Raw genomic sequence first — 23,793 nt, forward strand, 5'->3', positions numbered from 1 at the left:
TACAATTTGGAAATAGTATTAAAAATTACAGTATTTTTACTTACTGTAATTATACAAAAAGAAAGTTAAAAAACCCAATTTAAACAATATATTTAGGGGAGCTCGGGCCGACCTCATGCTAGGGAGCACTGACAGCTTAGAAGCGACCAGTTCCAACGCAACCAGAGCCACCTACAACTACGAGGTTGACACGCCAATGACCGGAAGTTTGACTTCTGGAGGTAAACGCTTTGCTTCTTTATTTATGTAACGATTACTCTACCTTTATCTCATAGACAATTTTCAAGAACCTATTATGCATGATATTAAAATGAAAATATTTGAATATAAAAAACGTATCTGTCAGCCTTTTTATTTCAAAATCATCCTATTAACCTATTATTTATATTGCGATTTGCATTAAAATAATAATATTTAATACTATATAACCTATACAAATCCTGATATGCTATATAATTGGTATACCAATTCATTCGCTAATCCCTGCTTAACTCATATTTCTATGTACATGTTGCAACCCCACCGAGCTTGGTACTAATCAGAAAGATAACAGCGGCTCGCCCCCCAGGGTCGAATACCATGGTCTCGTCCCTGGATACCCTGGAGCCGCTGACAGCAGTCCAGATGGAAAGTCTGGAACACCAGTCCACCAGTGAGCACTACTCGTATGAAGTACAAGAGCCAGATTCTGATACTGAAAGATTGGTAAGTTTTTTAGAGCTAGATTTTAGCGTTTTCATTATAGCTAATTTCACTCTTTTATTATTTCCTATTTTTTTTCTGTTTCTTTACTAAATGGTTTACTGTTAATACTGGTTTCGTATGACACAATACCGAGAAGGATGGCATTCATAAAGAGAGACCTATTCCCAGTAGTGGAAAAAGATAAGCTGTCAATGATGATGATGATTAGGTGACTTGTGTAAATCTAACAGGATTTAAGAACGAAAGAAAGTGTTTTTTCCTGAATTGAAGATCCTATGTCTATTTACGTGATCACGTTCATGCTAAAGTATGTATAATTATCGAGTAACTTTGGGATGAAAGTGCAATCAATAACAAGACAATAAATTTTCTAAATTCTGTTTTAGGCAACGTAAAGTTAATCAAAAGTTACAAACTTGTAATTTTAGGAGCTGGACGGAAGGCAACCTCGTGCAAAAGAAAGGACCATCATGTTTGACAGCACAGATACACTAAGCGCTGTCAGTGGAGACAATTCTGTCAAAGAAGCTACAATCGAAACTGCAGCTCCTACGTTCTATATCGGCGATACACCTATTTTGCGAGGTATTAATTTTTCTTTATTTGATAACAAAAATGTGTGTTAAAGAATATTATCTTTAGTCAAAACCTTCGCAAAGATTATAGCAGAAATTTCGTCATGTTATTATTAGCCATAGGCATATCTTTTTGTCTGTAACTATAAGTTGTGTGTATAAAACTCATGAATAGAATAATACATTTGCAGGAGAACGAAGAGACGAAGAAGAAGATCAACCAGTTCTCTCTGGTAGTTGCCCAGCATCGTTACCACCAGCGACTCAACCGTCGCCGCCAATTCCAGCTCAAAGAAGGTACTCTAAATATTATGACAGTAATATGTAGGTACATTATCTCCGTATATGTCAGTAACATGACCAGTTTATAACATGAAAATCACTGACAAAAAGAATCAAAAGATTGGTGCATTATAATTTTATAATATGAAATTTTTTTTAAAAGACGCATTTTATATTATTAATCTCCAAAATTAAGAAATTCACATGTATTATATAATTAAAACATCACTTGTCTGTCTTTATTTAATATTTGTCATGCTTCACATTATCTTATACTCCTTTCACATTATTGTCTTAATTTATGTATTTTACATCATGAATTGCTTATTATTTCAAAAATTGTTTTCGTTGACATTCAAGTATCTTTCTTTATTTTTCTTCATCATTTTCGATATTACTCATTTGTATTTGCTAAATTTTAAATACACCTACTAAACGAAATGTTATGGTTGCAGCTGCTATTGTATAAGTCACTCCCAAGAAACGATCAACAAATAGGTACACTACTTTGTATTGTACTGCTTTTTCCATTTCTTTTGCTTCATCGTAATCATTATCTATTGTATATCATCAGACATTTTTAATTTGCTTTTTTGTTTTTGTGTGTTTGTTTTTAAGGTCTCACAATACGTAATTAATGAGGGTGGCAATATCAGCATGATTTTCGACGATTGAATTTCAAGTAGCAAGTCTTTTGTGGAAATATTCTAATTGGTACACGTTTTAGCTTTTAAGATTCACCTGAAGAAATAGAAATTAAATATTTACTATATATTACAGACTAAAGAAATCTCAAATGAAACCTATTTCTATCATTTAAAATTGAATAAGAATATATAATTGTCTAATTACGTCACGTAATTATTTCCACAAAAGTCTTAACAGGAAGATTTTATACATTTAAATGTTTCAACGTAACCCTTTACAGGTCTCTCACAATGTTAGCGAAATCTCCACCATCGAGTCTAGAAGAAACTGCAAAGAAGTAATTCAAACGATTTCCATTACCTTTTATTTATTTATTTATATCTGTCCTTTTTCTAGTAAGATCTTTATAATTTCTTATTAGATTAGTTCCTCTTGCAGCTGGTAAAGCTTTAGCAGATGCACTATTTGCTATTGATACTGAATATTATATAAAACAACATAATACAGTGATAGTGTCATAGCGAAACAAACTAAACAATGTAGGCAAATATCAATGTGTATTATTAAGATATCTATTGTGATAGTATCAAGTACTTATTGTACTCACATGTCCTTACATTGTAGTGTGAACTCGCATTTTTGATCGAATTGTTCAAGAGTTTCAACTTGACTTATAGGATTCACTCCTGATATAAAATCATCATTTTTTGCTAGGTGTGTGTCTTATACATCAAGTTTTGGATAATATTTTGGTACTCACTTTTGTACTGAAGTCGGTTTTTGTACGATGATGGTCCATGTAACTTCGACCTATCCTTTTAGATAGTGCTTAGCTTTTAGTCTTGGAGTAAAATGCTTATTCAATATGAAGTAACACTGTAGAACCTTTGGGTATTTTATAAGAATACAAATAAGTAGATACGTTTCTGATCGATTTTGATAATCTCTGAGATGATGTTGAAGTTGTCTTGCTCATTCATAGAGCATTTCGAAAAGGACAGAAAGAGATTGGATGAATTCCAATCGGTCCGGTTTTGATTCTTGCACAATTTCTAACGTAAGTAGATAGGTAGATACTAAATGTAGGGTAAGCTACCTGCGGTCAGCTCCAGTGATAATGTTGATCTCGTTTCGTTTAAGTTGTAATTATTTATTTATCTAATTTTAGATTTAGTTTATATTTAATTTGTATTAAATAATCTGATCTTTCGGTTAGCTCCTTAGTTTTAGCACTGTATTCGTTTCCCTAATTCGTTTATTAAACATCATTTGACTAAATTTATTTCCTTGGTTCGGTAGGTTGGCCGTAGCTACTATAACCAAATCATAAGGTTCAGCTTGCTCACTTCCAGATGTTTGTACGTTCCCATAAATTAAGGGTTAAAATTTACAATGTTTAGAAACTCGGTTTAAGACGTGCTGGGTTTGTTACCCAAATCTAATTAGGGTATGAGATCTTGTCAACTCTGTTAATCACTCTATTGAAAACGTTATATTCCTTTTTTAATACAATGGCTTCATAATTGTACAAGAAAGCTTTTGATATTCCACTTATGGTATATCCACATCACTTTAATATTTTTTTAATAGTTAATAAAGTTATATGTAACTACATAAATATTCACGGGACTTAGCACGAACTTTTTTTATTTAATGTTGCTGACGTTTCAACGACCTTGCAATCGCCGGCCAGGAGGAGTATTTGGGCTGTGAAGTTGTGGATGTTAGCTAAGTCCCGTCAATATAAACTACATATAGTTATGTGCTCAACGCGAACATTTAAAGAACACTAACGTTACGTGTCAACAAGAGTAAGATACTTCTAAGTATGTCGCCAATATGATAAATCAAAGTTTGAATATGTTAAAACCTTTGTTTGTTAAAACTTACTAACTTTTGAAATTTTTATCAGTTTTGACAAGTTCTCAGTTAAAGGAATGAGACTGATGGCGGATGTATCGAGACGTGTATGTATAATGGAGGGCTTGGCTAATTCACGTGCAACGCTGATTTGGATCCGTTTTTTTCATATCAGCTGATCCCTTACAAATATCGCTTCTGAAATACAATTTATATCACAAAATTACAATGGACTTTACACATTCCAAATAACGTTTAGTCCACAACGTATAGCAATATGTATATCCAATCCAATATGTATGTTCAATTGTTACATATTGCTTGAATTTGATACATATTACATATTGCATGCTACTGGAATGCCGCGTGGTATTTACGCGTACTAAAAGTTTTTTATAATGTTATAATATTGGCGACGTCATTTTAAAGCCAACAAGATATTTCTCTAATTCAGGAAAATATAAGATAATTGGTTTGTATTTAGAGGTTATGTTGTTCATTGAAAGAGTCGATATTTAAAGAATTGATCAATTATATGAAATACTATGTAGGTACAGTAAAGCCGCATACTTCGTATTTTTTTTTCGTAGACCTAATTTTTGTCGCCTAATTCATATAAAGTTTGCATGGACCTCTATTACTTGGTAATAGTGGAGAAATCGTAATGATTTTGCGTAGGCTGATATATGATGCTGGCTGTTATAAACGAACGCCTTACAATTTGAAAAACGAACGCAATTCCAAAAGAGAAAAGGAAAAACAGTTGAATCTCAGAATCGATTTTGTAATGTAGGGTCGACGCTTACGTATTGTAGCTATAAATATATAAATATAGTTAATTTGTTTTAAAATTGGTGTGCTTAAGGAAATTCGTGTTAATATAAAAGCTAGATCGTCGTTGCTCGCTAATTAAGTTTCTAATTAATTTAGTTGCCGTTCATTTAAAGTTGTATTTGTAATATTGCTGGATATTCTATCGATTAACTAAATTATTGAATATTAATAAAAACGCTATGTCTCATATTTAAATATTTGGTTTTATTTGCCATTACCATTGATACCTAATTCTGATGGTCGGTCTGTTAAAATAACCTCATTACATTGACCTCGATATTATAGGTATGTATATCACTCTCTCTCTCTTTCATTTGAGCGTTGTCCTGGTTTTTTCCTCAGCCTTAGGGCACGGTTCGCAACTACTTCTACTTTTGTATGGGTACTGGGGTATTATTTAATCTGTGGTATGGGTATTACCACAGATTAAATAATACCACAGATTAAATAATACCCCAGTAGTATTACTAATACTTATGTATTTGTAATACATATTAATTTAATAGAAAAAATATATTGTATCTAATAATCGTTGGAGATAACAAATTAATTACAATAGTGATATTTTCAAATTCCCGTAGGAATTTTGTTGTAAAATGAAACGTATCAACCCTATGTTAGCATTAATCTCAGCGAGCAAATGAGATCCTTTAAAAAAACAAACACCGATTAATTAAAAACTGTTTATTATTTAACAAAACACAATTAACATATTTCAAAATAAACAAGTTAAATTAATGGATTGAGAATAATTACATTAAATTTCCAAAAAAAAAAATTGTTTTTGTAAGTAAAAAATAAAAAAATATTATATTCTCACATTTTATGTATGCGATATAAAAATGTATCAAAAAACATCTAAACGAAAACTCTTCAAATGAGAAATCATATCATTAATAAATAAATAATTATCTAATGAGTATTTACAGTGATTTCTCATTCAAATTATTTTCACGAAACTTACATTCTAATTCTTAGCTTACTTTTTACTATGGCATTTCAATTTCGTTTACTGATAGATTTTAAAAGAATATAACAAAAAAAGTATAAAACAAATCTGAGCCTTATTTTAAGCCTACATCGTCGTGCTAATGACAAAAAAAAAAAACAGAAATTCTCTTTGATCTAAAACTCGTGGGTTGGTTCGTATAAAATATTATAAATTAATGGATCATTATATTTCACAGGCCTTCCAATATTTACTTAGATTAAGTATTTTTAAAAAATCAACAACCATTAATTAATTTAGAAACCAGTACAACCAAATGCCAAACTCAGTTAATATCTAGTTGTTAAGCATTAATTTGCTTAAGAAAGTATATATTAACTGAGTAAAACTGTAATGAGTAGTGACTCGCCTTACCATGTATGAACATATTAGGTTTTTGTTGGTAGTGCTTGTATTTTTCATATAAAATTATTGTAACATAAATAAAGAAAAACAAAAAAAAAAACAAAAAATAAATATAAATAAATAGAAATAAGTCACTTTGGTGGTAAATGTATCACCATTTTAGATAATTAATGTGATCAGCGATTAGCTAAAATGAATCTTATTGAATACAGTTATGACTGAGAGATTCTCGTTTTCACAGGGAGTCGAACTCTGACACGTCACTGGTCTGGAATACAAAAAATAATTTAAAAATGGAATACTTAATAGCCAGTATAAACCATCAGCTACTTATTCCGTGAATGTAGGCATAAGACGAAAAAGAAAAGCTAAGTACCTAATTTAAAAACCTTTGAACTAATGTTTTAAAAGCTAGACACTGGACAGTTATAGGTTAAAATTAGATGATGAAGAATTGGAACATTGTTCAATTTGAAGATAATCAGGTATATGGGGAATAAAACTTAGCGGTAAAACCCCGTGGTTTTACCGCTAAGTACGATAAGATTTACGAGTGGTTTTACACGGGTAAAACCAGTAGGTTTTGCAATGTACGTAACGTAAATCTACAAAAATCAAGAATTAAGAAAGGAGCCAATTTAAAAATGGAATAAATACCCTTTACGATAACTTTAAGATAACAACATTAAGTAATTAATGTTGTTATCTTAAAGTTAAATATTACTTAAAGTAATAAGTTTATAATATTACTTAAAGTAAATTAAGTACTATTGTTAATAAAAAAGTTAATATTATTTTTAAAAGAGCCAAAATATATTTTGTCTCGTTCTGTCAATGTCAAATATTATAAAGTACATTTGACACAACAAATATTAACTTTTTTTTATAAATAAAAGCAAAGATAGTGGGGTAATAGTCAGTGGAGTGTAGGGGGGGGGGGTCGGGAGCGTGCTAGATACCCACAAGATCCGGTTTGTAGAGGTGGACGTGCGGCAGAAGGAAGGTGGAGCCCAGGTCGCGTTCTGCCATCGTGTTAGCCTCCTGGTGCAAGGGTATGTACATTAGATACAAGGTCTTGTGCAGGAAATTCATTAAGTGGGAACGCCTGTTTGCTCGTTCAATGGTATAAAAATAAATGTGTTGCACTCCGGAAGTGCCGGCAGAAGTGAAAACTTGAATATAACGTTGTGTACGACTTACGAATTTTCGACCTGTGGTCGAAATGTGGGTTGCATCTCACCATCGAATCTAACATGTGAGATGTGGTTGTCGTTTTGTCACAACGGCGCAATGTGATTGGTTCGCTGCGTCTCACTTCGAATCGATTCGATGGTGAGAAGTAAAATGCAAACCCACACTAAACTCTCCGGTCACGTGTCCTAACGCGAGTTGAACATTTTTTACGAGGCCGCGCACTGGGCCCTTCTAAATCTGTTTTTTACCCATCACAAAAAGTGCACAACGCCTCAAAAGAAGTTTTCACTTCAAATTCACGTGAAAAATCTTGAAGTGCCAAAAAGACTCGCGACATAGTCGCATCAAATTACGAGGACATGAAATAAATAAATAAATAAATATATTAGGACAAATCACACAGATTGTGCTAGTCCCAAAGTAAGTTCTAGACTTGTGTTATGGGATACTAACTCAACGATATTATATTTTATAACAAATACATATATAGATAAACATCCAAGACCCGGGCCAATCAGAAAAAGATCATTTTCCATCATGACCCGACAGGGGATCGAACCCGGGACCTCTCGGTTCAGAGGCAAGAACTTTACCACTTAGCCACCGAGGTCGTCAAATGATGCGAATACTATAATTTACGTTAAGATTTAATATCAAGTGTTAATTATTACGTACAGGGCGGAATTTTCACACGAGTTTGTTGAAGTTATAGATTAGCATATGCTTGAAATAACAAATTGTCTCTTAAATTATGATTTCAAACGATTATTATACTGCGCCACTGAATAGGTATGCGCCACTTCCAGTAATTGCGCGTTCATAGCATTGTGCAGACTTCGCAGCGCGAGTCTATTTGGGGCGTAAGAGGTGTATTTTAGAGAATGATCTTCAATAATATCAATCCTAATTTTGAATTACTTAAACTGCTAGAAAAACAAAAACTCAGGCAAAACTTATATGACAATTGTATTCGTTATTTATGAAGTTTGTAAAAAAGAAAAAATATGAAGGTACCTGATGAGTAAGACGAGTGGAAGAAGCCGCTCTCCCTGTGCTGGCTGGAAGTGTCCCGCCTACTGACCGGGCTTCTGATAACGTCCTGGATGTAGAAAAAAATCAATTACAATATATGCATTTTCAGGTATAATTTTCATCTAATACCAAAGTCAAAATATTGTCGCCCTGGCCCAATAAGGACATTTTTCCATTTTATTTTACAGTTAACTGTGTATATTTGGGTAACTTGATTGCATTGTTATTCTCGGCCGCTGTAGCCGCGCTGTCATTACGATCAATTTTCTTGAGGAAAGAATCATTTCTAAAATCAATCATTCATAAAATTCACATACAGATTGATCACTTTAACTAATTTTTGACTTTGTTAAAATTTGAAAGATTGTAATGGTAACGCGGTCGCAGCTGTCCACACGCTCTGAGAAGAGAACTATGTTGCGGTAATTACGAAGATTCGCAATTAATTATTGACTGTACATAATTGTTACTTATGAAGAGAAACACGAAATCAATGCAGTCTGACGCCACATTCGTTTGCGTCTACCTTCAATCATATTAAATACACCACAATAATGTAACTGTATATAATGTAACTGTACAAAGTTAGCCTTAGCCAGTAAAAAGCACTTACAATTCACCAATACGCCTCTCAGCATCAGTCCACTCTGATATGTCTTCTTGGCTGAAACAATATTTTTATATTTAGAGATATAATCAGTGGCGTGTGGAGTGGATCTAGAATAGGACCGCCATATCCTCCCGTGGATGTCGTACGCACTTTATAAATTTGAAATTGACAGAAAGAGACAAAACATATTTTAGCTTATAGTTTGTTACCTATAACTTTTTATCAGAAGCAAAGATAAAATGTCCAAGATTGGTTACATCTGACACCGCCTGCAAATGTGGTCCCTCTCTCCAAACCATGGCTCACTTGCTGTCACGCCGAAGTGCAGGTTTGCATATCCCTTCTCACCATCGAATCGATTTGAAGTGAGACGCATCGAACCAATCACATTGCAGTGTGGTTGTCGTTTCGTCACAATGGCGCAATGTGATTGGTTCGCTGCATGTCACTTGAAATAGATTCGATGGTGAGAAGTGAAATGTGCAAACCCACACTAACAGCAACACACTGGCACACGAAAGACCTGTATGACACCCCAGATAATGGCGTTAAGTGGCGTCGTATGGGTCCACACAAATTTAGCCGAGTCGACACGCTAAGAAGCCATTACGGTAATCACAGCAAATAATATAATAATAATGGAATAAATTAAATTTACCTGTAAGATTTCCTCATAGTGTCGTATCTGGAGAGCTCCGCTTCAAGGTCTGCCTTGTGTATCGAAGACATATCGTCACGGTCCTTCAGCCCGCTCTCATCTGGTCTGATAGTAGTCGACACCTTAAACCCTGCTGACACGAGCGCTCCTGGAAAAGGTTAGACGTCATATCAAACATCAATGACAAAGAAAACGAACAAAACGATGACGAACGAGTGTATCCTAAGGGGATATTTCCATACTTCCCGCAACTTCGTATCATACAAAGCTACGATGCACAGACAGACATGCACACAGCCACGCCAAACTTATATTGCCCCTGTGGTAGTGGGTTTAAAATGACGATTATAAATAGCAGATTTCTTTAGAAGGAATTAATTAAGTATGCGTATTTTATACACTCGAAAAGATTAAACTACGACAGACCAACCTTGTTTGTTATGTCTGTCCTTGTTCGCGCTGTATGACGACTCCATACTATGTTTTCTTCTCATCTGTAACAATACAAATATATAGAGACAGAGAACTAGCTGCGCCCCGGGGCTTCGCTCCCTAATACCCTATGTGTTGTATTCATATTATGATACGCTCTATAAAGTAAATGGCGCTATTGTGCATAAAAATTGTATTTTTTTAAATAATTATACGCGGATAACACCGCAAGGTACAGCGACTCAATTACCAGGCGTTCTCAATCTGTAAATATTGATATACAAACTTCATCATTGGGGATGACAGTCCCTGACTCGAGGTAGCTGATGAGTTTGGCTTCGCTGCTCAGCTCGAGACTTCTCTTTCTTGCTATATTCTCGCGACTGAAAAAACAACAATTGTACAATAAATATTTATATTTATATCAGGTAAAACTATTTGATTGCCTGCACATATTACTTAAGTATTAAAACTCCTAAATTTCAAGATTGGTTGATAAAGCGTAATAAAGTAATATACATACTTCGTTTCACTTTTATAGTAGTTTTCACTTACAAATAATTCAATTAGTAATTAAAAAACCTGATGATTTTGAGCGAAAATTCAGATTGAAGTTAAGATAGCTTGGGTTTAATTCCATATAATTAAATAATATCGATATCATCAGACGGCGAAGTGCGGGTTTGCATTTCACATCTCACTATAATCGAGTCGAAGTGAGACGCAGCGAACCAATCACATTGCGTTATGGTTGTCGTGGCATCATACTGATTGATATAGTTATTGGTTAGCTGCGTCTCACTGCGAATCGAATCGACGGTGAGATGTGAATAGCAAAGTCGCACTAAGCACAAGACCTACCACGAAACATACAAACACGTTGCACGTTACTTACGTCCGCATGTAGTCTCTTTTACTCATATCGTGTACGCATCAAAAAAAGTGAGAACGTGTGGACGCAATGACGTGCTACGTATTTTATTATGTTTCATGGTAGTATCCCAGGATTCAGCAGCGCGATCCAACGTTACCTGTCATGGTGTGGGTGCAGGCGCGCGCGCGGGATCATGACGGCGGGCGCGGGAGGGGGCGGCGGCGCGTGCGCGGGCGGCTCCGACACCACGCACTTCTTGCTTGACGACTGCTTCTGTCATCAAAGACCAAGAAAACTATGTAGACGACAGACAAATGGAACCACATGAGATAGAAGTTTTCCTACAAAGTACCATGTCAGCAGTTGATTGACCCAGTATAGTATATTCTCCCACAAGGAATAAGAGCAAATCAAATTAAAATCAGAGCTTACTATATATCTTCAGAGTTGGTTTTACTCTCAATATCTTCCCAAAATGTCGGATGTTTGGAAAGAAACTAGGAAAATTCGGGTTGTAACGCTATCTCTACTAACCTTAGCAGGCATGTACGGAAGGGACGCGTTCTGCATGCTAGCTGTATCTCCCGACTCTCCTCGCTCGCTGATCAGAGCGCGACGATCTGCGCGCTGCTTCGACGGCATGTTACTCTGGTAATAAATCGATTAAAAATATCGATTAATTAGGGATGAATATATCGGGATAAAAAGTACACTATGTGTTATTCCAGTTTATGATCTACCCATATACCAAATTTCATAACAATCGGTTAAGTAGATTTCGCATCTGCCTATAATTTAGTATGATATACGTATCATACTTATACTTAAGACCACGCAGTTGCGTTGCATTTTAACTCCAAAAATCGTGGCGTCATAATACATTACTGTCAAACAAGCTCCATATATTTTTTTGTTTTTGACATCAGAAAAAATTATTACACAAAGATTTTGTGTGCACAGAAACGAACCTGGTGTAAACTGGGCATGGATTGGATGCAGGCCACGATGGAGCGCGGCTCGGGGCGGGTCCGCTTGGAGCACGACACCACCGCGCACGCCGCCAGCACCGCCGACAGCGCCGCGCCCGCCACCACCAGCGAGATCAGCACCACTGGATGATTATGATCAATATACATGCCATTAAATGGACAACACTAAGGACTAGTCGCCGCAACACTAAGGCTTATGCCGCAGGTTTAATTGTTTGTGATACAGAAACGGGCACAGCACACCCAGAATCGCCGTACAAATATGTATGCGCTGGGAATTGAAACCACGACCTTCAGATGGCAGACAGGCGTGGTGACAGTCGAGATATACACTCGTATAATCCTAACATGATGTTGCAATAGATCAATCACCTACTCAGCCAAGTGCTTCACTCATGAATGGCTCCTCCATCCAGTATGCATAACTTCTAGGCATGTGGTTCCCGCTCTAGAATTGTTCATACATATCTTACTTACCGAAAGGCAACAAGAGCATTCCCAAAAATGGTTGAGGTAGCTCATAAAATCTTCATAGTTTGAAGATTAATTTTGATCTGAACTTCAGGCCGTCACAGCCGAGAATAAAACTGAGAATAAAACGTGTGAGGATAATAGAGAGAATTACGTAAGTACCTTCTACCGACTCACCTTTGAGGTTAATCTGGCAGCTGCTGCCGGCATACCATTGGAAGCACTCGCAGAGAACTCGTCTGTCGTCTCTGGAGTAACACGCGCCGTGATAGTTACAACGCTCGCAACCCACTGGCTCAGCTGAAATGAGAAACTTCTTTAATCATCATGTTCACATACATGAAACCTTAATGTTTTTGTATCTGTGAATAAAACATAGTTCCAAAAATTCGAAAAAAGCTCGAGAAGATGATTGATAACGCTATCTCTAAGAGGATTTCATGCAAATTAAACATTTATTTATTTGCAGATGGCAGATGTTTTACCAACCAATCTCTGTCACTGTCTTGGCCACAACTCTATAATTATGTGATGTGCAGTATAATGGAGTTTTTGTTTACACTGTGGTCTGCTGGTGGACACAATACCAGGGTGTCACACAAGCGTTGCCGACCCTGAATTATTCTTGTCACGCTCTTATGAAGAACTTCATGTTGAGAGTTTGTCTTAGAGTCTTTTGGGTGTACAATATTAAGATCTTGGTTCTTAAATCTCACCAGAACAGATCCTGCCAGGGTACAGAGTATTGACGCTGAGGTCCGCGAACCCTTCGAGGCAGCTGCACGTGTACGTCCCGCGCAGGTTAAAGCACTGCGCGTGCTCCGAGCAATCGTGGAACTGCCCGCTGGTACACTCGTCGAAATCTGAAGTTCACAAAATTCATAGGTTGAATAAACATTGCCATTAACAATTGCCACAAATTAGACATAGGATTTTGAGTAAATATATAGTATAAGTATGATAAGTTACATTATATTTTACATGTATTATACACAAAATAAGCTCTTAAGTTCAAACTCAAGGTTTGCCAAAGAGCAATGAGTAAAGCTTCCAGATCGAATAAACAACATAGCGCTTTACTCCAAGACTGATTGCTGATGAATGTCGTGAAACTATTGAGCTGAAATAGCTACTAAATGGAATCCTCACGATAGCTACTGAAAATGAAGACTATAGACGAGGTGGAGCGACGAAGTTTCAAAAAATGCAAAACACTGACCGTTAACTTCTAGTCTATCCACCAGCTCGCCAGCGGCGTGGACCTCCGTCCCTCCGAGGCTGTAGTTGTTGGTTCGCAGGTACTTCTCTATCACCTCCTTCAGCCGGCTCTCGTGAGCATTGTCTGACAGCTGTAATTGTACATGGTTACGATTTAAGCACTGATCGTTACCCAATGTAATAAGATCTCTGATGACGATAATTTCATATTATTTGTTACATGTTTCATAACATAAATTTCTAAAATTTTTTTATTTGTTTTTGTAACACGCGATTGTAACAGCTTTAGTATTTTTTATTATTTGCTGCACTGTTGTATGGTTTTCCATCTTTAGAGAATTTCATTATTGGTGTCAGAATAAACTAAACGGTATGTTTTAGTCCGTTAAGTCTGATGCTAATGCATTTGACATCATTAGAATAAATAAAACGAAGTAAATGCTTATAATACTGCTGCATAAATATTATAAATATTTACTTCGCCTGTAAAGAATTACTTACTGTAGGTCTAGAGTAAGTAATTCTTTACAAATTCTTCTGGATATCTCTAAGTTTTTATGAGACTCATCTGAGCGTTTTCACAATTTCTTCCTTAGCTATTAGGCGTCAGAGCCGATGACACATATTTTACAGTATACCGATGCATACCTGAACATAAAAGTTATTAATGACTCCCTGGTAACCATCACCGTTCTGGTCTTTCATTTGCACAGGAGAGAAGCCAGTGATGTGTACTCCGTGGAAGACGTCTCTCAGGTCTGACTGCATGACCATGCGGTTGATGCCCTCGTGGGTCGCCACAGCCAAGGCCAGGTACTCCTTGCTGGAGTTGTCTGAGAGACGCTCGTGGAAGTACAGCCGTTCCCTGCCTTGGGAACCCAAGGCTAACTTCACGGAGTACGTGTATGTAGCTAGAAAAATAGGTTTCAGCACGTTATTAGATGATGAAGTGGGAGATTCGTTTATCTTATAATTGAATAAATAATTACGAATGAATTATTGGTAGTTTTAATTTTGGGATCCCATTTAGAAAATTTATTTATTTATGTAAGTAATAAAGTAATTTCAATTATATTAATTAATCACTTACTTTTAACACCTATTTCAAAATTAAAATTTATTTTAATTTTGAAATAGGTGTTAAAAATGTCATTCAGAAATTTGTTGAGAAATGAAATATTAAAAGTACATTAAAAGTTTTTTTGGAATCCCATAATTGACTTAAGATGCGTGTATTTACGTTTGCATGGTCGATCTGGGAACATTCTAGCAAATCCAGGTCTACAAACACACTTCATCAGGCCATCTATCCTCTGACACCTTTCATTTCTGGATGCTTTGCAATCTGGCTGACACTCCTTGCCATATGTAACGCCTGTAATTAAAATATATATCACAATTTGATATTCACGTTTTTATTTTTCTAATATCAAATTTTATATCTTACCCGGGTTTACATTAGTTGTCTCCAAATATGGTGTTCCAGCTAGAAGTATTTCTCCAAACAATACTTGAGATACTCCATTGCTATTAACTTGTTCATTTCTCGTAACTCCATCGTAATCGCCTGTTTCTATATCTCCACTAACAGGAGGTGCTGATCCACCATTCTGTGATTTATTCATCACTACAAAGAACGTATCGTTATCACCTTCTCCTTCAGTTTCAATGTTTTGCACTGGTTTAGTATCCTTATCCCTTGTGATCAGATTTTCATTTTCTTCTGAAGACATAGAAATATCATCAAGAGGAGCTTTAGTACTTAGAGTTACTTCTTGAACAGGCGTGGGCTCAACTGGTACAGGAATATGTTTAGTTACAGTCTCGATTATGGTCGTTGGTTGCACTTGAGTTTGTACTTCTGTTATTACATCTATTATTGTAGACGTATGAGTATTTGTTAGCACCAGAGTCTGAGTGACAGCACCTTCAGATAAACTGACTAGACTTGTCTTTGTGTGAGTGACAGTCAATGTATGTGTTAAGTTTACATAACCTATACTTGATACCGTTTTTGGCGGTTCAGATAAAGTTTTTGTCAGGGTAACGACAGTTGTTTTGAATTCAGTCTTAGTAGGAATTGCATCATCGGAAATCTTTACTTCATTGCCGTTATGATGAGTGGATTTAACATTTGGTATAACATTATTTAAAATTGGAGTAGCTACACTAGATTGAGGTTGTATTGACACATGTGAGAAGTTGTTAACTGAAGTACGTATAGAATTATCTTTCATAACGTCTGTGGGTTGTATAAATTCATCTTCAATCGACGATTCAGAGCTTTCAATTATACTCGAAGAAGTTGTTGTCGATCTTGTTGGTATAGGTCGAACTATTTTTCTGATCGAAGTGTGTCTTGTTGGATATAAAATTTCGGGTCGACTAAGTGTTCTTGTTGGTCTTATTGTAGCTGTTGGCTTAACAGGTATTTTGTACTTCGTAGATGTGGATTTTTTATCATCGTGCCGTATTGGATATGGTTTTCTTGGCCTGTTCTTGAAACCTTGTCCCCTTATTTTTTCAGTGGATGCTTCTTCTTGACTTGATTCATTGGGCAGAAAATCGCTCACATTTTCTTCTGTGCTTGAAATATGAACTGAAACAATGGACTCCGTACTTGGTGTAACTTCTTTTGACGTTGGTAAATTGTTATAAGAGGCTGGTTTTTCTGAACTAGTTTGAAGCTTCTCAGTAGAAGATGGTTCTATTTCGTATGAATAAGAATAACTGTCTTCTAATGATTCCGGAACTTTAGAAGCTGCTGTTTTATCGGGGAATTGTATTGATGTTGGTCCGAAATTAAAACTAGATGAGAATTCTATTCCAGATGATGTAAGCCAACCTGATGAAATTGGAGTAGGGAATACCAAATTTGGTACAGATGAGGCGGAAACAATTAGCGATGGTAATTCGCTAACAGTGTTTATTCTCGATGGTATTTCTTTTGGAGGTGGCAACAACTGTGATGATGGTTGATCATTATATATAGGTCGTCGTATATTATTTATATCAAATGTCGGCCTGTATGTCGACACATCATCTCTGTTTGAAGGTTTTCTGACAGGTTTTTGTGTGGGAGGCAATCTAGGAGGCAGGGTTCTGCGAGGCTTGTTAATATAAGGTGGTGGGGTTCTTGCCGGTAATATAGGACGAGGAGTTGATGGAATCCTCGATGGTATTCTTATCGCTGGTGGAGTCCGTGGTGGGGGTGGGCTCATACCCATAATCATTTCATCGTTAGTGGAAGGTCTAAAACTGTAGTCCATCGTAGGTGGGGGAGGCGAAAGATCTATGATTTCACTAGATGTTCTATTCAATTCTATGGTCGCGGGTAGTGTAAATGTTGGTAAAGTTGATTTATCGTTTGCTTTTTCAACAATCAACGGTTTCTTATCTTTAATATGAACAGTTGATGTTATAATATTGGAATCATTGATATTATTAGAATTGTTAGGACGAACAAATGTCGGCCTAGAAGGCTTTTTATATTTCATATCTGATGTTGAATGACGATATGGAACATTATGCGTAGACGGTCTCTTAGTCGATATCGCAGTATCTATTTCTTCACCCATATTCAAATCAATGTTTTCTTCATAAGAAATATTTGTAGCATTTTCCATGAGCTGATTTATTTGCCAATGCGGCTGTTGCAGTTGGTGGTCTAATGAAGTCATTGCATTAATTGTAAATGGCCTGGGTTTCAAGTTGGAATCATTTTCATATATTGGTTTTATGGTATTCGACTGGAAATTAGTATTTGTTTTATTTCTGAAAGGTTTTTCGGTTTGTGTTCCTGGATTAAACTCAGATGTTTCATCTTTTTGAGGATATGTTGGTACTTTGAAAGCTTCTTCTTGGAGTAAAGTAATGGTTGGAGTAGGCTTTTTAATGACATCATCTTCATTTGAAGAACTTACTACTGGCACTTTCATCGATTCTGAACTAACTTCGCCATCGATTTCTCCAAGATTTTCAGCTTCCTCTTCTCCATCATAAATTTCTTCAGAATTTTCGTAAACAGGTTTTAACTTCTCAGTAGAAGTTATAACCCTTATTGTTGTAGTTTCATCACTGTTATCTCTTATAGGGATATCATAAGCAGGTTGTCTCATATTATCGAAGTTATGAGGTATATAATTGGGACTACTATACTGCTTTGTAGGAGCAGGTGTATTTCTAATAACTGGTGATTCAGTACTAGGTCTAGTAAAAGGTTTACCTACGTTTATATTTGAAACAACCACCTGTGGTGGTTGATTGTTATGCACCCAATAATCCGTAGGTGGTTTTCCAACGCTAGTTATTTTTTGACCAAATTCTGGGAGACTATCCGAGTTATACTCATTTGTCAACGGGATCCCCTTCCTTGTTGTGGAATCTACTTTAATGTTATTCAAGTTGTTTTCATTCATTATTACACTAGAATACCACCCATGAGAATTAGTTGGAATATTTGGTATTAGTTTAGCCGGTCGTTTCTGCTCACTATTTTTGTTTTCTTCTTGGTACTCCGTTACTGGTTTCATATTTTCCAATACGTGACCTGTTGTAGGATGATCATTTATCATTGGGAAATTAGCATGGCTATTTACTGTTGGAATGCCGGACGGGCGTACTTCTTTATGAATCTGCTTTGTTTCGTATTTTTTATAATCATAGTAATCATTGAGTGGATTATTACTTGGCTGCGGTTTAAATTCTGCAGCTGCCGCTGTACTCTTGTTCCATCTATTATCTCCTGTAACTGCAACTTCAATTGGTCTATGTGGATGGTTTACATAAACAGTTGGAGGGTTTTGGTTTTCTTGTAAATTATAACTTTCAAAAGGCGTTGGTCCATCATCTACAGTAATAGCAAAATTTGTGCCAATTGGTATATTCGTATTCAATGCATCATTATTACTCGATGAAACAATATCAACAGGTACGCTTGATCCTATTACTTGGCCCTCTCCAACATTGTTAGCTACATTAGTAGCAGTATTCAAAGTTACTGTGTAGGTATTTTCCTGATCATTGATATAACCTGTTGCAATAGATTTGTTTGAAGTAGGGGTTGACGACATAATAGAAAATGTATTATGTAGTTGTCCAGTGCTTGAATTTGGAGATGTATTAAGTTGGGTATTTGTCGTTGAAGGTTTATGCAAATAAGAGTTATGTGAAGGTGTCCCATGTGGTATATGTACAGTATACGTAGGTGAAGGTTTGCTGATAGGAGCCTGAGCTGCGAAATAAATTTCAGAAGTGACTTTAGGAGTCTGTTGTTGTGGTGTCGGAGCATTCGGTATCGGATGTTGAATATTTAAAAATACTTTCATATCTTGAACGGGTTTTGTATGGACAATTGGTTTTTGGTTATATGGTTTACTTTTATCATACTGATTTTTCTCTTGATTAAGGAGAAGTTTAGGTGGTAGCGGTGGTACTGCCAAATAATTTTCATATTCTTTATCTATTACCTCTTTTCCATCTTTAACCTTATCTCCTCGCAATTTATTATATTTTTGGAATTCTCCATTGTTCGGATTATAAATATCTGGATCATAGGATGTTATTTGAGGGCCAAAGTGAACATGAGTCTCTTGATTGCTCGTTGGTGGAGGTATTTTGTTGAATTCAACAGGCCGTTTTAAATCTTTCCACTTTGGTTTTATATCGTTTCTGAACGGTTGATCTTTGTGTGGAAGTGGAACATTTAGTTTGTATGAATCTAAATGTTGATGAATATGAGTATTTGCTACAAACTGTTTGTTATTTGTCGGTGCAACGTTATGGACATTCGTCATTTGAGGGGCATCTATGCTGAAACTACCAAAATAACCCGGTTCCGGATAAGGAAGAGGATCATCCACATAATCTCCAGTTTTATGAGGTTCTGATGACCCAGCAAAAACCAAAGCTGTAGAGCTTCCATGTGGTATCAAAACATTAGCTACTCTAGATGGCTGAATGTCTACTAAAAATTGTTTAGTGGAATCTATATTTCCAGTTATGGCATATTCTCCATCAGTTCTCACATGCGTATTTATTACTTCTGACGAACTAGCACTATTGTCTGATTCGTCTTGATCTGTATTTTCCTTGATTGATGAAAAGTCAATATGCTGTTTTAGAGGTAAGTTATTTTCTGGTTTAGCTAGTGAGGGAATATAATCTAGAAATGCTGGTCTCCCATGATTTCCTAATACGACATTAGTTGTTTTTATATGTTCTGTCTTCATTGCATTATCTGAGACATGTGGGATTGTAGACGGTAACCGATGTGGCATTTTATTTGATAAACCATAATTTTGATGACTAAAATATGTAATGTTAGACGGTCTGGGTCTAGACTGTGGTTTGGGCTTTAGTCTAGGTAAATCTGGAGGTCTCAAATCATATGAATCGTCTACTTTGGTAGATAATATAGTTTGAACGTTAAGAGGTTTTTCCTCAACAGCATATTCTTCATTAGCAGCAACAAAACTGTCTATTGGAGGGGGGTTTACGGGATTATGTAATTTAATTCCGCTAGCTGCCAAAGTTAATGGCCCACCAACGGCAGGTTTTCCAACGATGACATCAGAATTTGCTGTAATTATTTCACCAGGGCTTATAGGTATACCGCCATTCACCAATGGACTTTCATGGACGATCTTGGGTCGAACAATATGAGCCTTTGGTTGTTTATGTTCAGCCGCCCACGCTAAATTTTGATGTAATGTTGCATTTGTAAATATGTTTTGAGACTCTGAAGTTTCCATTTCATCCACTGGTATATAAATTGGAAAGTTATTTTGTTTAAAATCTACATCAGCATCAACCCTTTTATCAACGTTATACGCAGTTATTTTGACGGCTGGCTTTACCGTAGTGGTAGTTACTGTTTTGTTTTCTTGCCTTTTTATAAATCCACCTGTCATTTTTTCAATAACTGGTGCCAACTGCGATAAACCTTTAATTCCCAAAGATCCAAGTTTCAGTAAATCAGCGACCACAAATTTGTTTTTATTTGGTTTGTTTATTTTTTCTGGCTTATTTTTTTCTGGCGTCTTATTAGATATTTTATTTACCTTTACAGATACAGGCGCTTGTTCGTTAGTTAATAATTCACTTTCCTCAACCGAACTTGGATTTTCTTCCGAGTAATCATTAATGACTTCAGTGTATTTTTCAACAATACGATCTGTCGGTGCTACATGTGAAGACGTTTCAAATTCATATGGGCCATAGTGAGTTTTCTTGTCAAGAGATTCTTTACTGGTAGGTCTCAAATCTAATTTGCTGTTTCCATATTTAGATGTTTTTAAACCATACTTTGAGGCTGAAGAAGGGCCCAAGTGTGTATATTTTGTTTTTAAACCTTCTGTTTTTGTATGCGAACACGAGCAGGACGTTGTACATGGTACATGTCCTGTTTCTGACGGTTGAAGCAAATCAAAATTATCTTCCTCATGACTGTCTATTCTTTTGTCAATTTTAGGAAAATTGCTGACATACATATTGCTTGGTGTCGACGGTTGAATAGTCTTGACTTCCATATATTTTGTCTGAAAAAGTGGAATACATAATGAATACTTTATTTAGAGAAACAAGGAAAAATCTGAAATACATGAACATAAATTTAAAAGGTATATTTTGAAGGTATTTTAGTGAGTGGTGTGGTGTGTTCAGTGTTAGAAGGAATCAAGCAGATTAAACAAAGCTCTTCAAAAACCTCAAGTGCCTTTACAATGGGTGTCTGGAACTATGGAGGGTTGCCCGTCCGGGATAAACCAGGGTGGTTCACCAGGATCCCAGATCTTACTTTTGTCGGTTTTATGTCTGCCATCAAGTCTGATGCATACAAGTTGGTCAAAGATTCTGTTGTGACAACTGACACTATTGTTTCAAATGTGGATATCGCGCTTCTTTTGTTTTGGACTACCGTTGTCAGATATGTGTATGTGGTCATGCAAGTCTTGATGATGTAGTTGTGCTGCATGAGTTGATGAAGGGGGAACAGTGCGCTCATGTGTTGGTGGTTCACCACCGTGGCTACGGCTGATGAGAGAAGTGATTGTTTGGGTGATGGTGAACTGGCGAGGTGCGGCGGTTTCAGTGATGTGACGTGAATGAACTTTAGTTTGCGCTGAGGAAATAAAAGTACGAAGAAACTGTGATAACATCGAAGAAAATAAAAAAGAACACACGGTGTCAAAAATATAATTGCTATAAAGATGAGCTTGCATATTTTGCATGCTTTGTATTCAATGTATAGATCACCATTACATTATTCACATATATTTATATTATATTACGCTTGTAGATACTTGTAAGCTATTATCTCTAGAAACTTGTCCATCAATATTCCGTATCTGATCTCCCTTTAGACTAAAGTGATCCATCTCTTTTAGCAATGTCATAACGATTTGACATTTAATTCAATATATTGTTATGATTACATATATACTTAATGGAAATGATTGAAACATTTGTATTTTTATTCTAACTTCTAACCACGCACTCATCTTAACTTTATACTATACTACACACTAGTACTGTAATATGACTGATAATCGTGCATAGTTCGTATTTGTCCATAGCAAGTTATATAGTAAATATTGACATCAATATATCAAGAAGAATGGTGTCTATTTTTCATACAAACTTTCACCCCATATTACAGCACTTTATGTAATGACTATTGAAAAACGAAGTAACCTATATTTGACCTTCGCTCTTTAACAATATCCAGTCAAAATTTCAATAAAATCGGTCCAGCTATTTAGCCGTAAAAGCGCATCGCATTTACAATGTTAGTATAGATTATATAGATTTTTTTAATAAAAAATATTTACCTGGTCATTCTTCCCGTCAGAACTCTTGTCTTTTACCAGAACCTCGACACCATTGGACATGATCCTGGTAGCCAGGTTCTTCAGTTTCCTGTCGTCCTCCTCATTGACAGGCCTGTCAACTATTTCCATGTCTCTGCCCGGTCTCCACGGTGAATTGTCGTATACTATCCCATTTGTATTGAACGCTGGAATTTCATACACTCTTTTTTAATACAATAGAACCGATATTGGGAAGTCTTGGTTATTTAATTAAATTTATTTTTTGTCTAAAATATGAACAAAGATTTATTTACACTTTTTCTCAAAAGTAAAAAGTTTTGAGGATCACTCCGTTGTCTATCTATCTGTCTATAAATACACTTTTCCTCAAGAACGCTTAGAGATTTTGTCGTGTCGCGTCCCAAATCCTCGCATATACTTTTCATATGAAATATTGCCAACTCATACTGATTATATCTATGCCTTACCTTAACGATTTTTTCCTGCCTTATGAGTAACATACACACTTCATAAACCTCTAGTTCTATATTTCTAATCATTCTCATATACATTCCAACACCCGACACTTAATTAAGTACCTACCTATATTATGGAAAAATATATAAACAGTTGTTATTAATCTCATTAACTTTTTTTTGCTTAGTATTGAAACTTGAAAAATGATGGCCACAAAACTTATTCTTAACTATTTAATTCTATATTTCGTACATATCCTTTTAACCAAAAAGTCGTATGTTACAATGTTTGGACTATTGGACGGTTTTGGTAAAATTTAGTTTGGATTTTTGGATAGAATTGAGTCTGGAATTTTAAATTTAATGCTATATCCATGTTAATTCTACTAATTAGTTCTATATACAAAACTAACGTTAAAACTAAACTATGAATATTTTTGTTAGCAACTACATATACTAATTAATCTTATAATTTACATACATTTGTAATTCTGGTTATGTATGTTCTAATTCAATAAAAACACTGTTAGTTTTTCTTTATTTGATATACTTAATTGACACTTTATAAAAAAAGTGAAATCTTTAATTAGGAGAAACAATTATTTTTGAAAGTAATAAATAAAAAATATAATTTTAGTTTTTATGAATACAAATAAATTTTGAACCTAAAAAAAAAAGAAAACGAAATGAAATAAAAAAAAATAGAACAGTGTTTTGAATTAAGAACACGCAACCGTTAACACTACAAAGAATAAAATTTGAACTCACCGCACG

At 35.5% G+C, this 23,793-nt stretch overlaps 2 protein-coding genes across 19 annotated transcripts in view; one reads left to right on the top strand and one right to left on the bottom strand.

Moving 5' to 3' along the window:
- The window catches only part of LOC128680083 (ankyrin-2-like), an 82,880-nt gene extending 77,762 nt beyond the window's left edge, over window positions 1–5,118 (top strand). For 13 of the 16 annotated variants that reach the window (XM_053762840.2, XM_053762837.2, XM_053762852.2 and 10 more), the window contains 5 exons: window positions 97–221; window positions 554–705; window positions 1,134–1,290; window positions 1,472–1,577; window positions 2,491–5,118. In XM_053762840.2, the coding sequence (XP_053618815.1) occupies window positions 97–221; window positions 554–705; window positions 1,134–1,290; window positions 1,472–1,577; window positions 2,491–2,551 (601 nt within the window). In that variant the 3' untranslated portion in view covers window positions 2,552–5,118. Of the gene's footprint in view, window positions 1–96; window positions 222–553; window positions 706–1,133; window positions 1,291–1,471; window positions 1,578–2,017; window positions 2,061–2,490 lie in introns of those variants that run through there. The other 3 variants (XM_053762848.2, XM_053762845.2, XR_008405816.1) reach the window with 3 other exon arrangements.
- Window positions 5,119–5,711: 593 nt separating this feature from the next.
- LOC128680085 (uncharacterized protein) overlaps window positions 5,712–23,793 on the bottom strand; it is a 96,444-nt gene continuing 78,362 nt past the window's right edge. Inside the window, exons 3-20 of one of the 3 annotated variants that reach the window (XM_053762853.1) lie at window positions 22,565–22,749; window positions 21,532–21,855; window positions 15,184–21,274; window positions 14,977–15,111; window positions 14,385–14,647; window positions 13,738–13,867; window positions 13,235–13,381; window positions 12,696–12,818; window positions 12,027–12,169; window positions 11,593–11,706; window positions 11,216–11,331; window positions 10,471–10,567; window positions 10,183–10,246; window positions 9,753–9,900; window positions 9,098–9,148; window positions 8,467–8,551; window positions 7,222–7,299; window positions 5,712–6,526 (exon numbers count right to left, since the gene is read on the bottom strand). In XM_053762853.1, coding sequence (XP_053618828.1) covers window positions 6,494–6,526; window positions 7,222–7,299; window positions 8,467–8,551; window positions 9,098–9,148; window positions 9,753–9,900; window positions 10,183–10,246; window positions 10,471–10,567; window positions 11,216–11,331; window positions 11,593–11,706; window positions 12,027–12,169; window positions 12,696–12,818; window positions 13,235–13,381; window positions 13,738–13,867; window positions 14,385–14,647; window positions 14,977–15,111; window positions 15,184–21,274; window positions 21,532–21,855; window positions 22,565–22,749 — 8,327 coding nt within the window. In that variant the 3' untranslated portion in view covers window positions 5,712–6,493. The remainder of the gene's footprint in view (window positions 6,527–7,221; window positions 7,300–8,466; window positions 8,552–9,097; window positions 9,149–9,752; window positions 9,901–10,182; window positions 10,247–10,470; window positions 10,568–11,215; window positions 11,332–11,592; window positions 11,707–12,026; window positions 12,170–12,695; window positions 12,819–13,234; window positions 13,382–13,737; window positions 13,868–14,384; window positions 14,648–14,976; window positions 15,112–15,183; window positions 21,275–21,531; window positions 21,856–22,564; window positions 22,750–23,793) is intronic. The other 2 variants (XM_053762855.1, XM_053762854.1) reach the window with 2 other exon arrangements.

Source organism: Plodia interpunctella, chromosome 23 (assembly GCF_027563975.2).
Source record: "Plodia interpunctella isolate USDA-ARS_2022_Savannah chromosome 23, ilPloInte3.2, whole genome shotgun sequence".
NCBI classification, from domain to species: Eukaryota; Metazoa; Arthropoda; class Insecta; order Lepidoptera; family Pyralidae; genus Plodia; species Plodia interpunctella.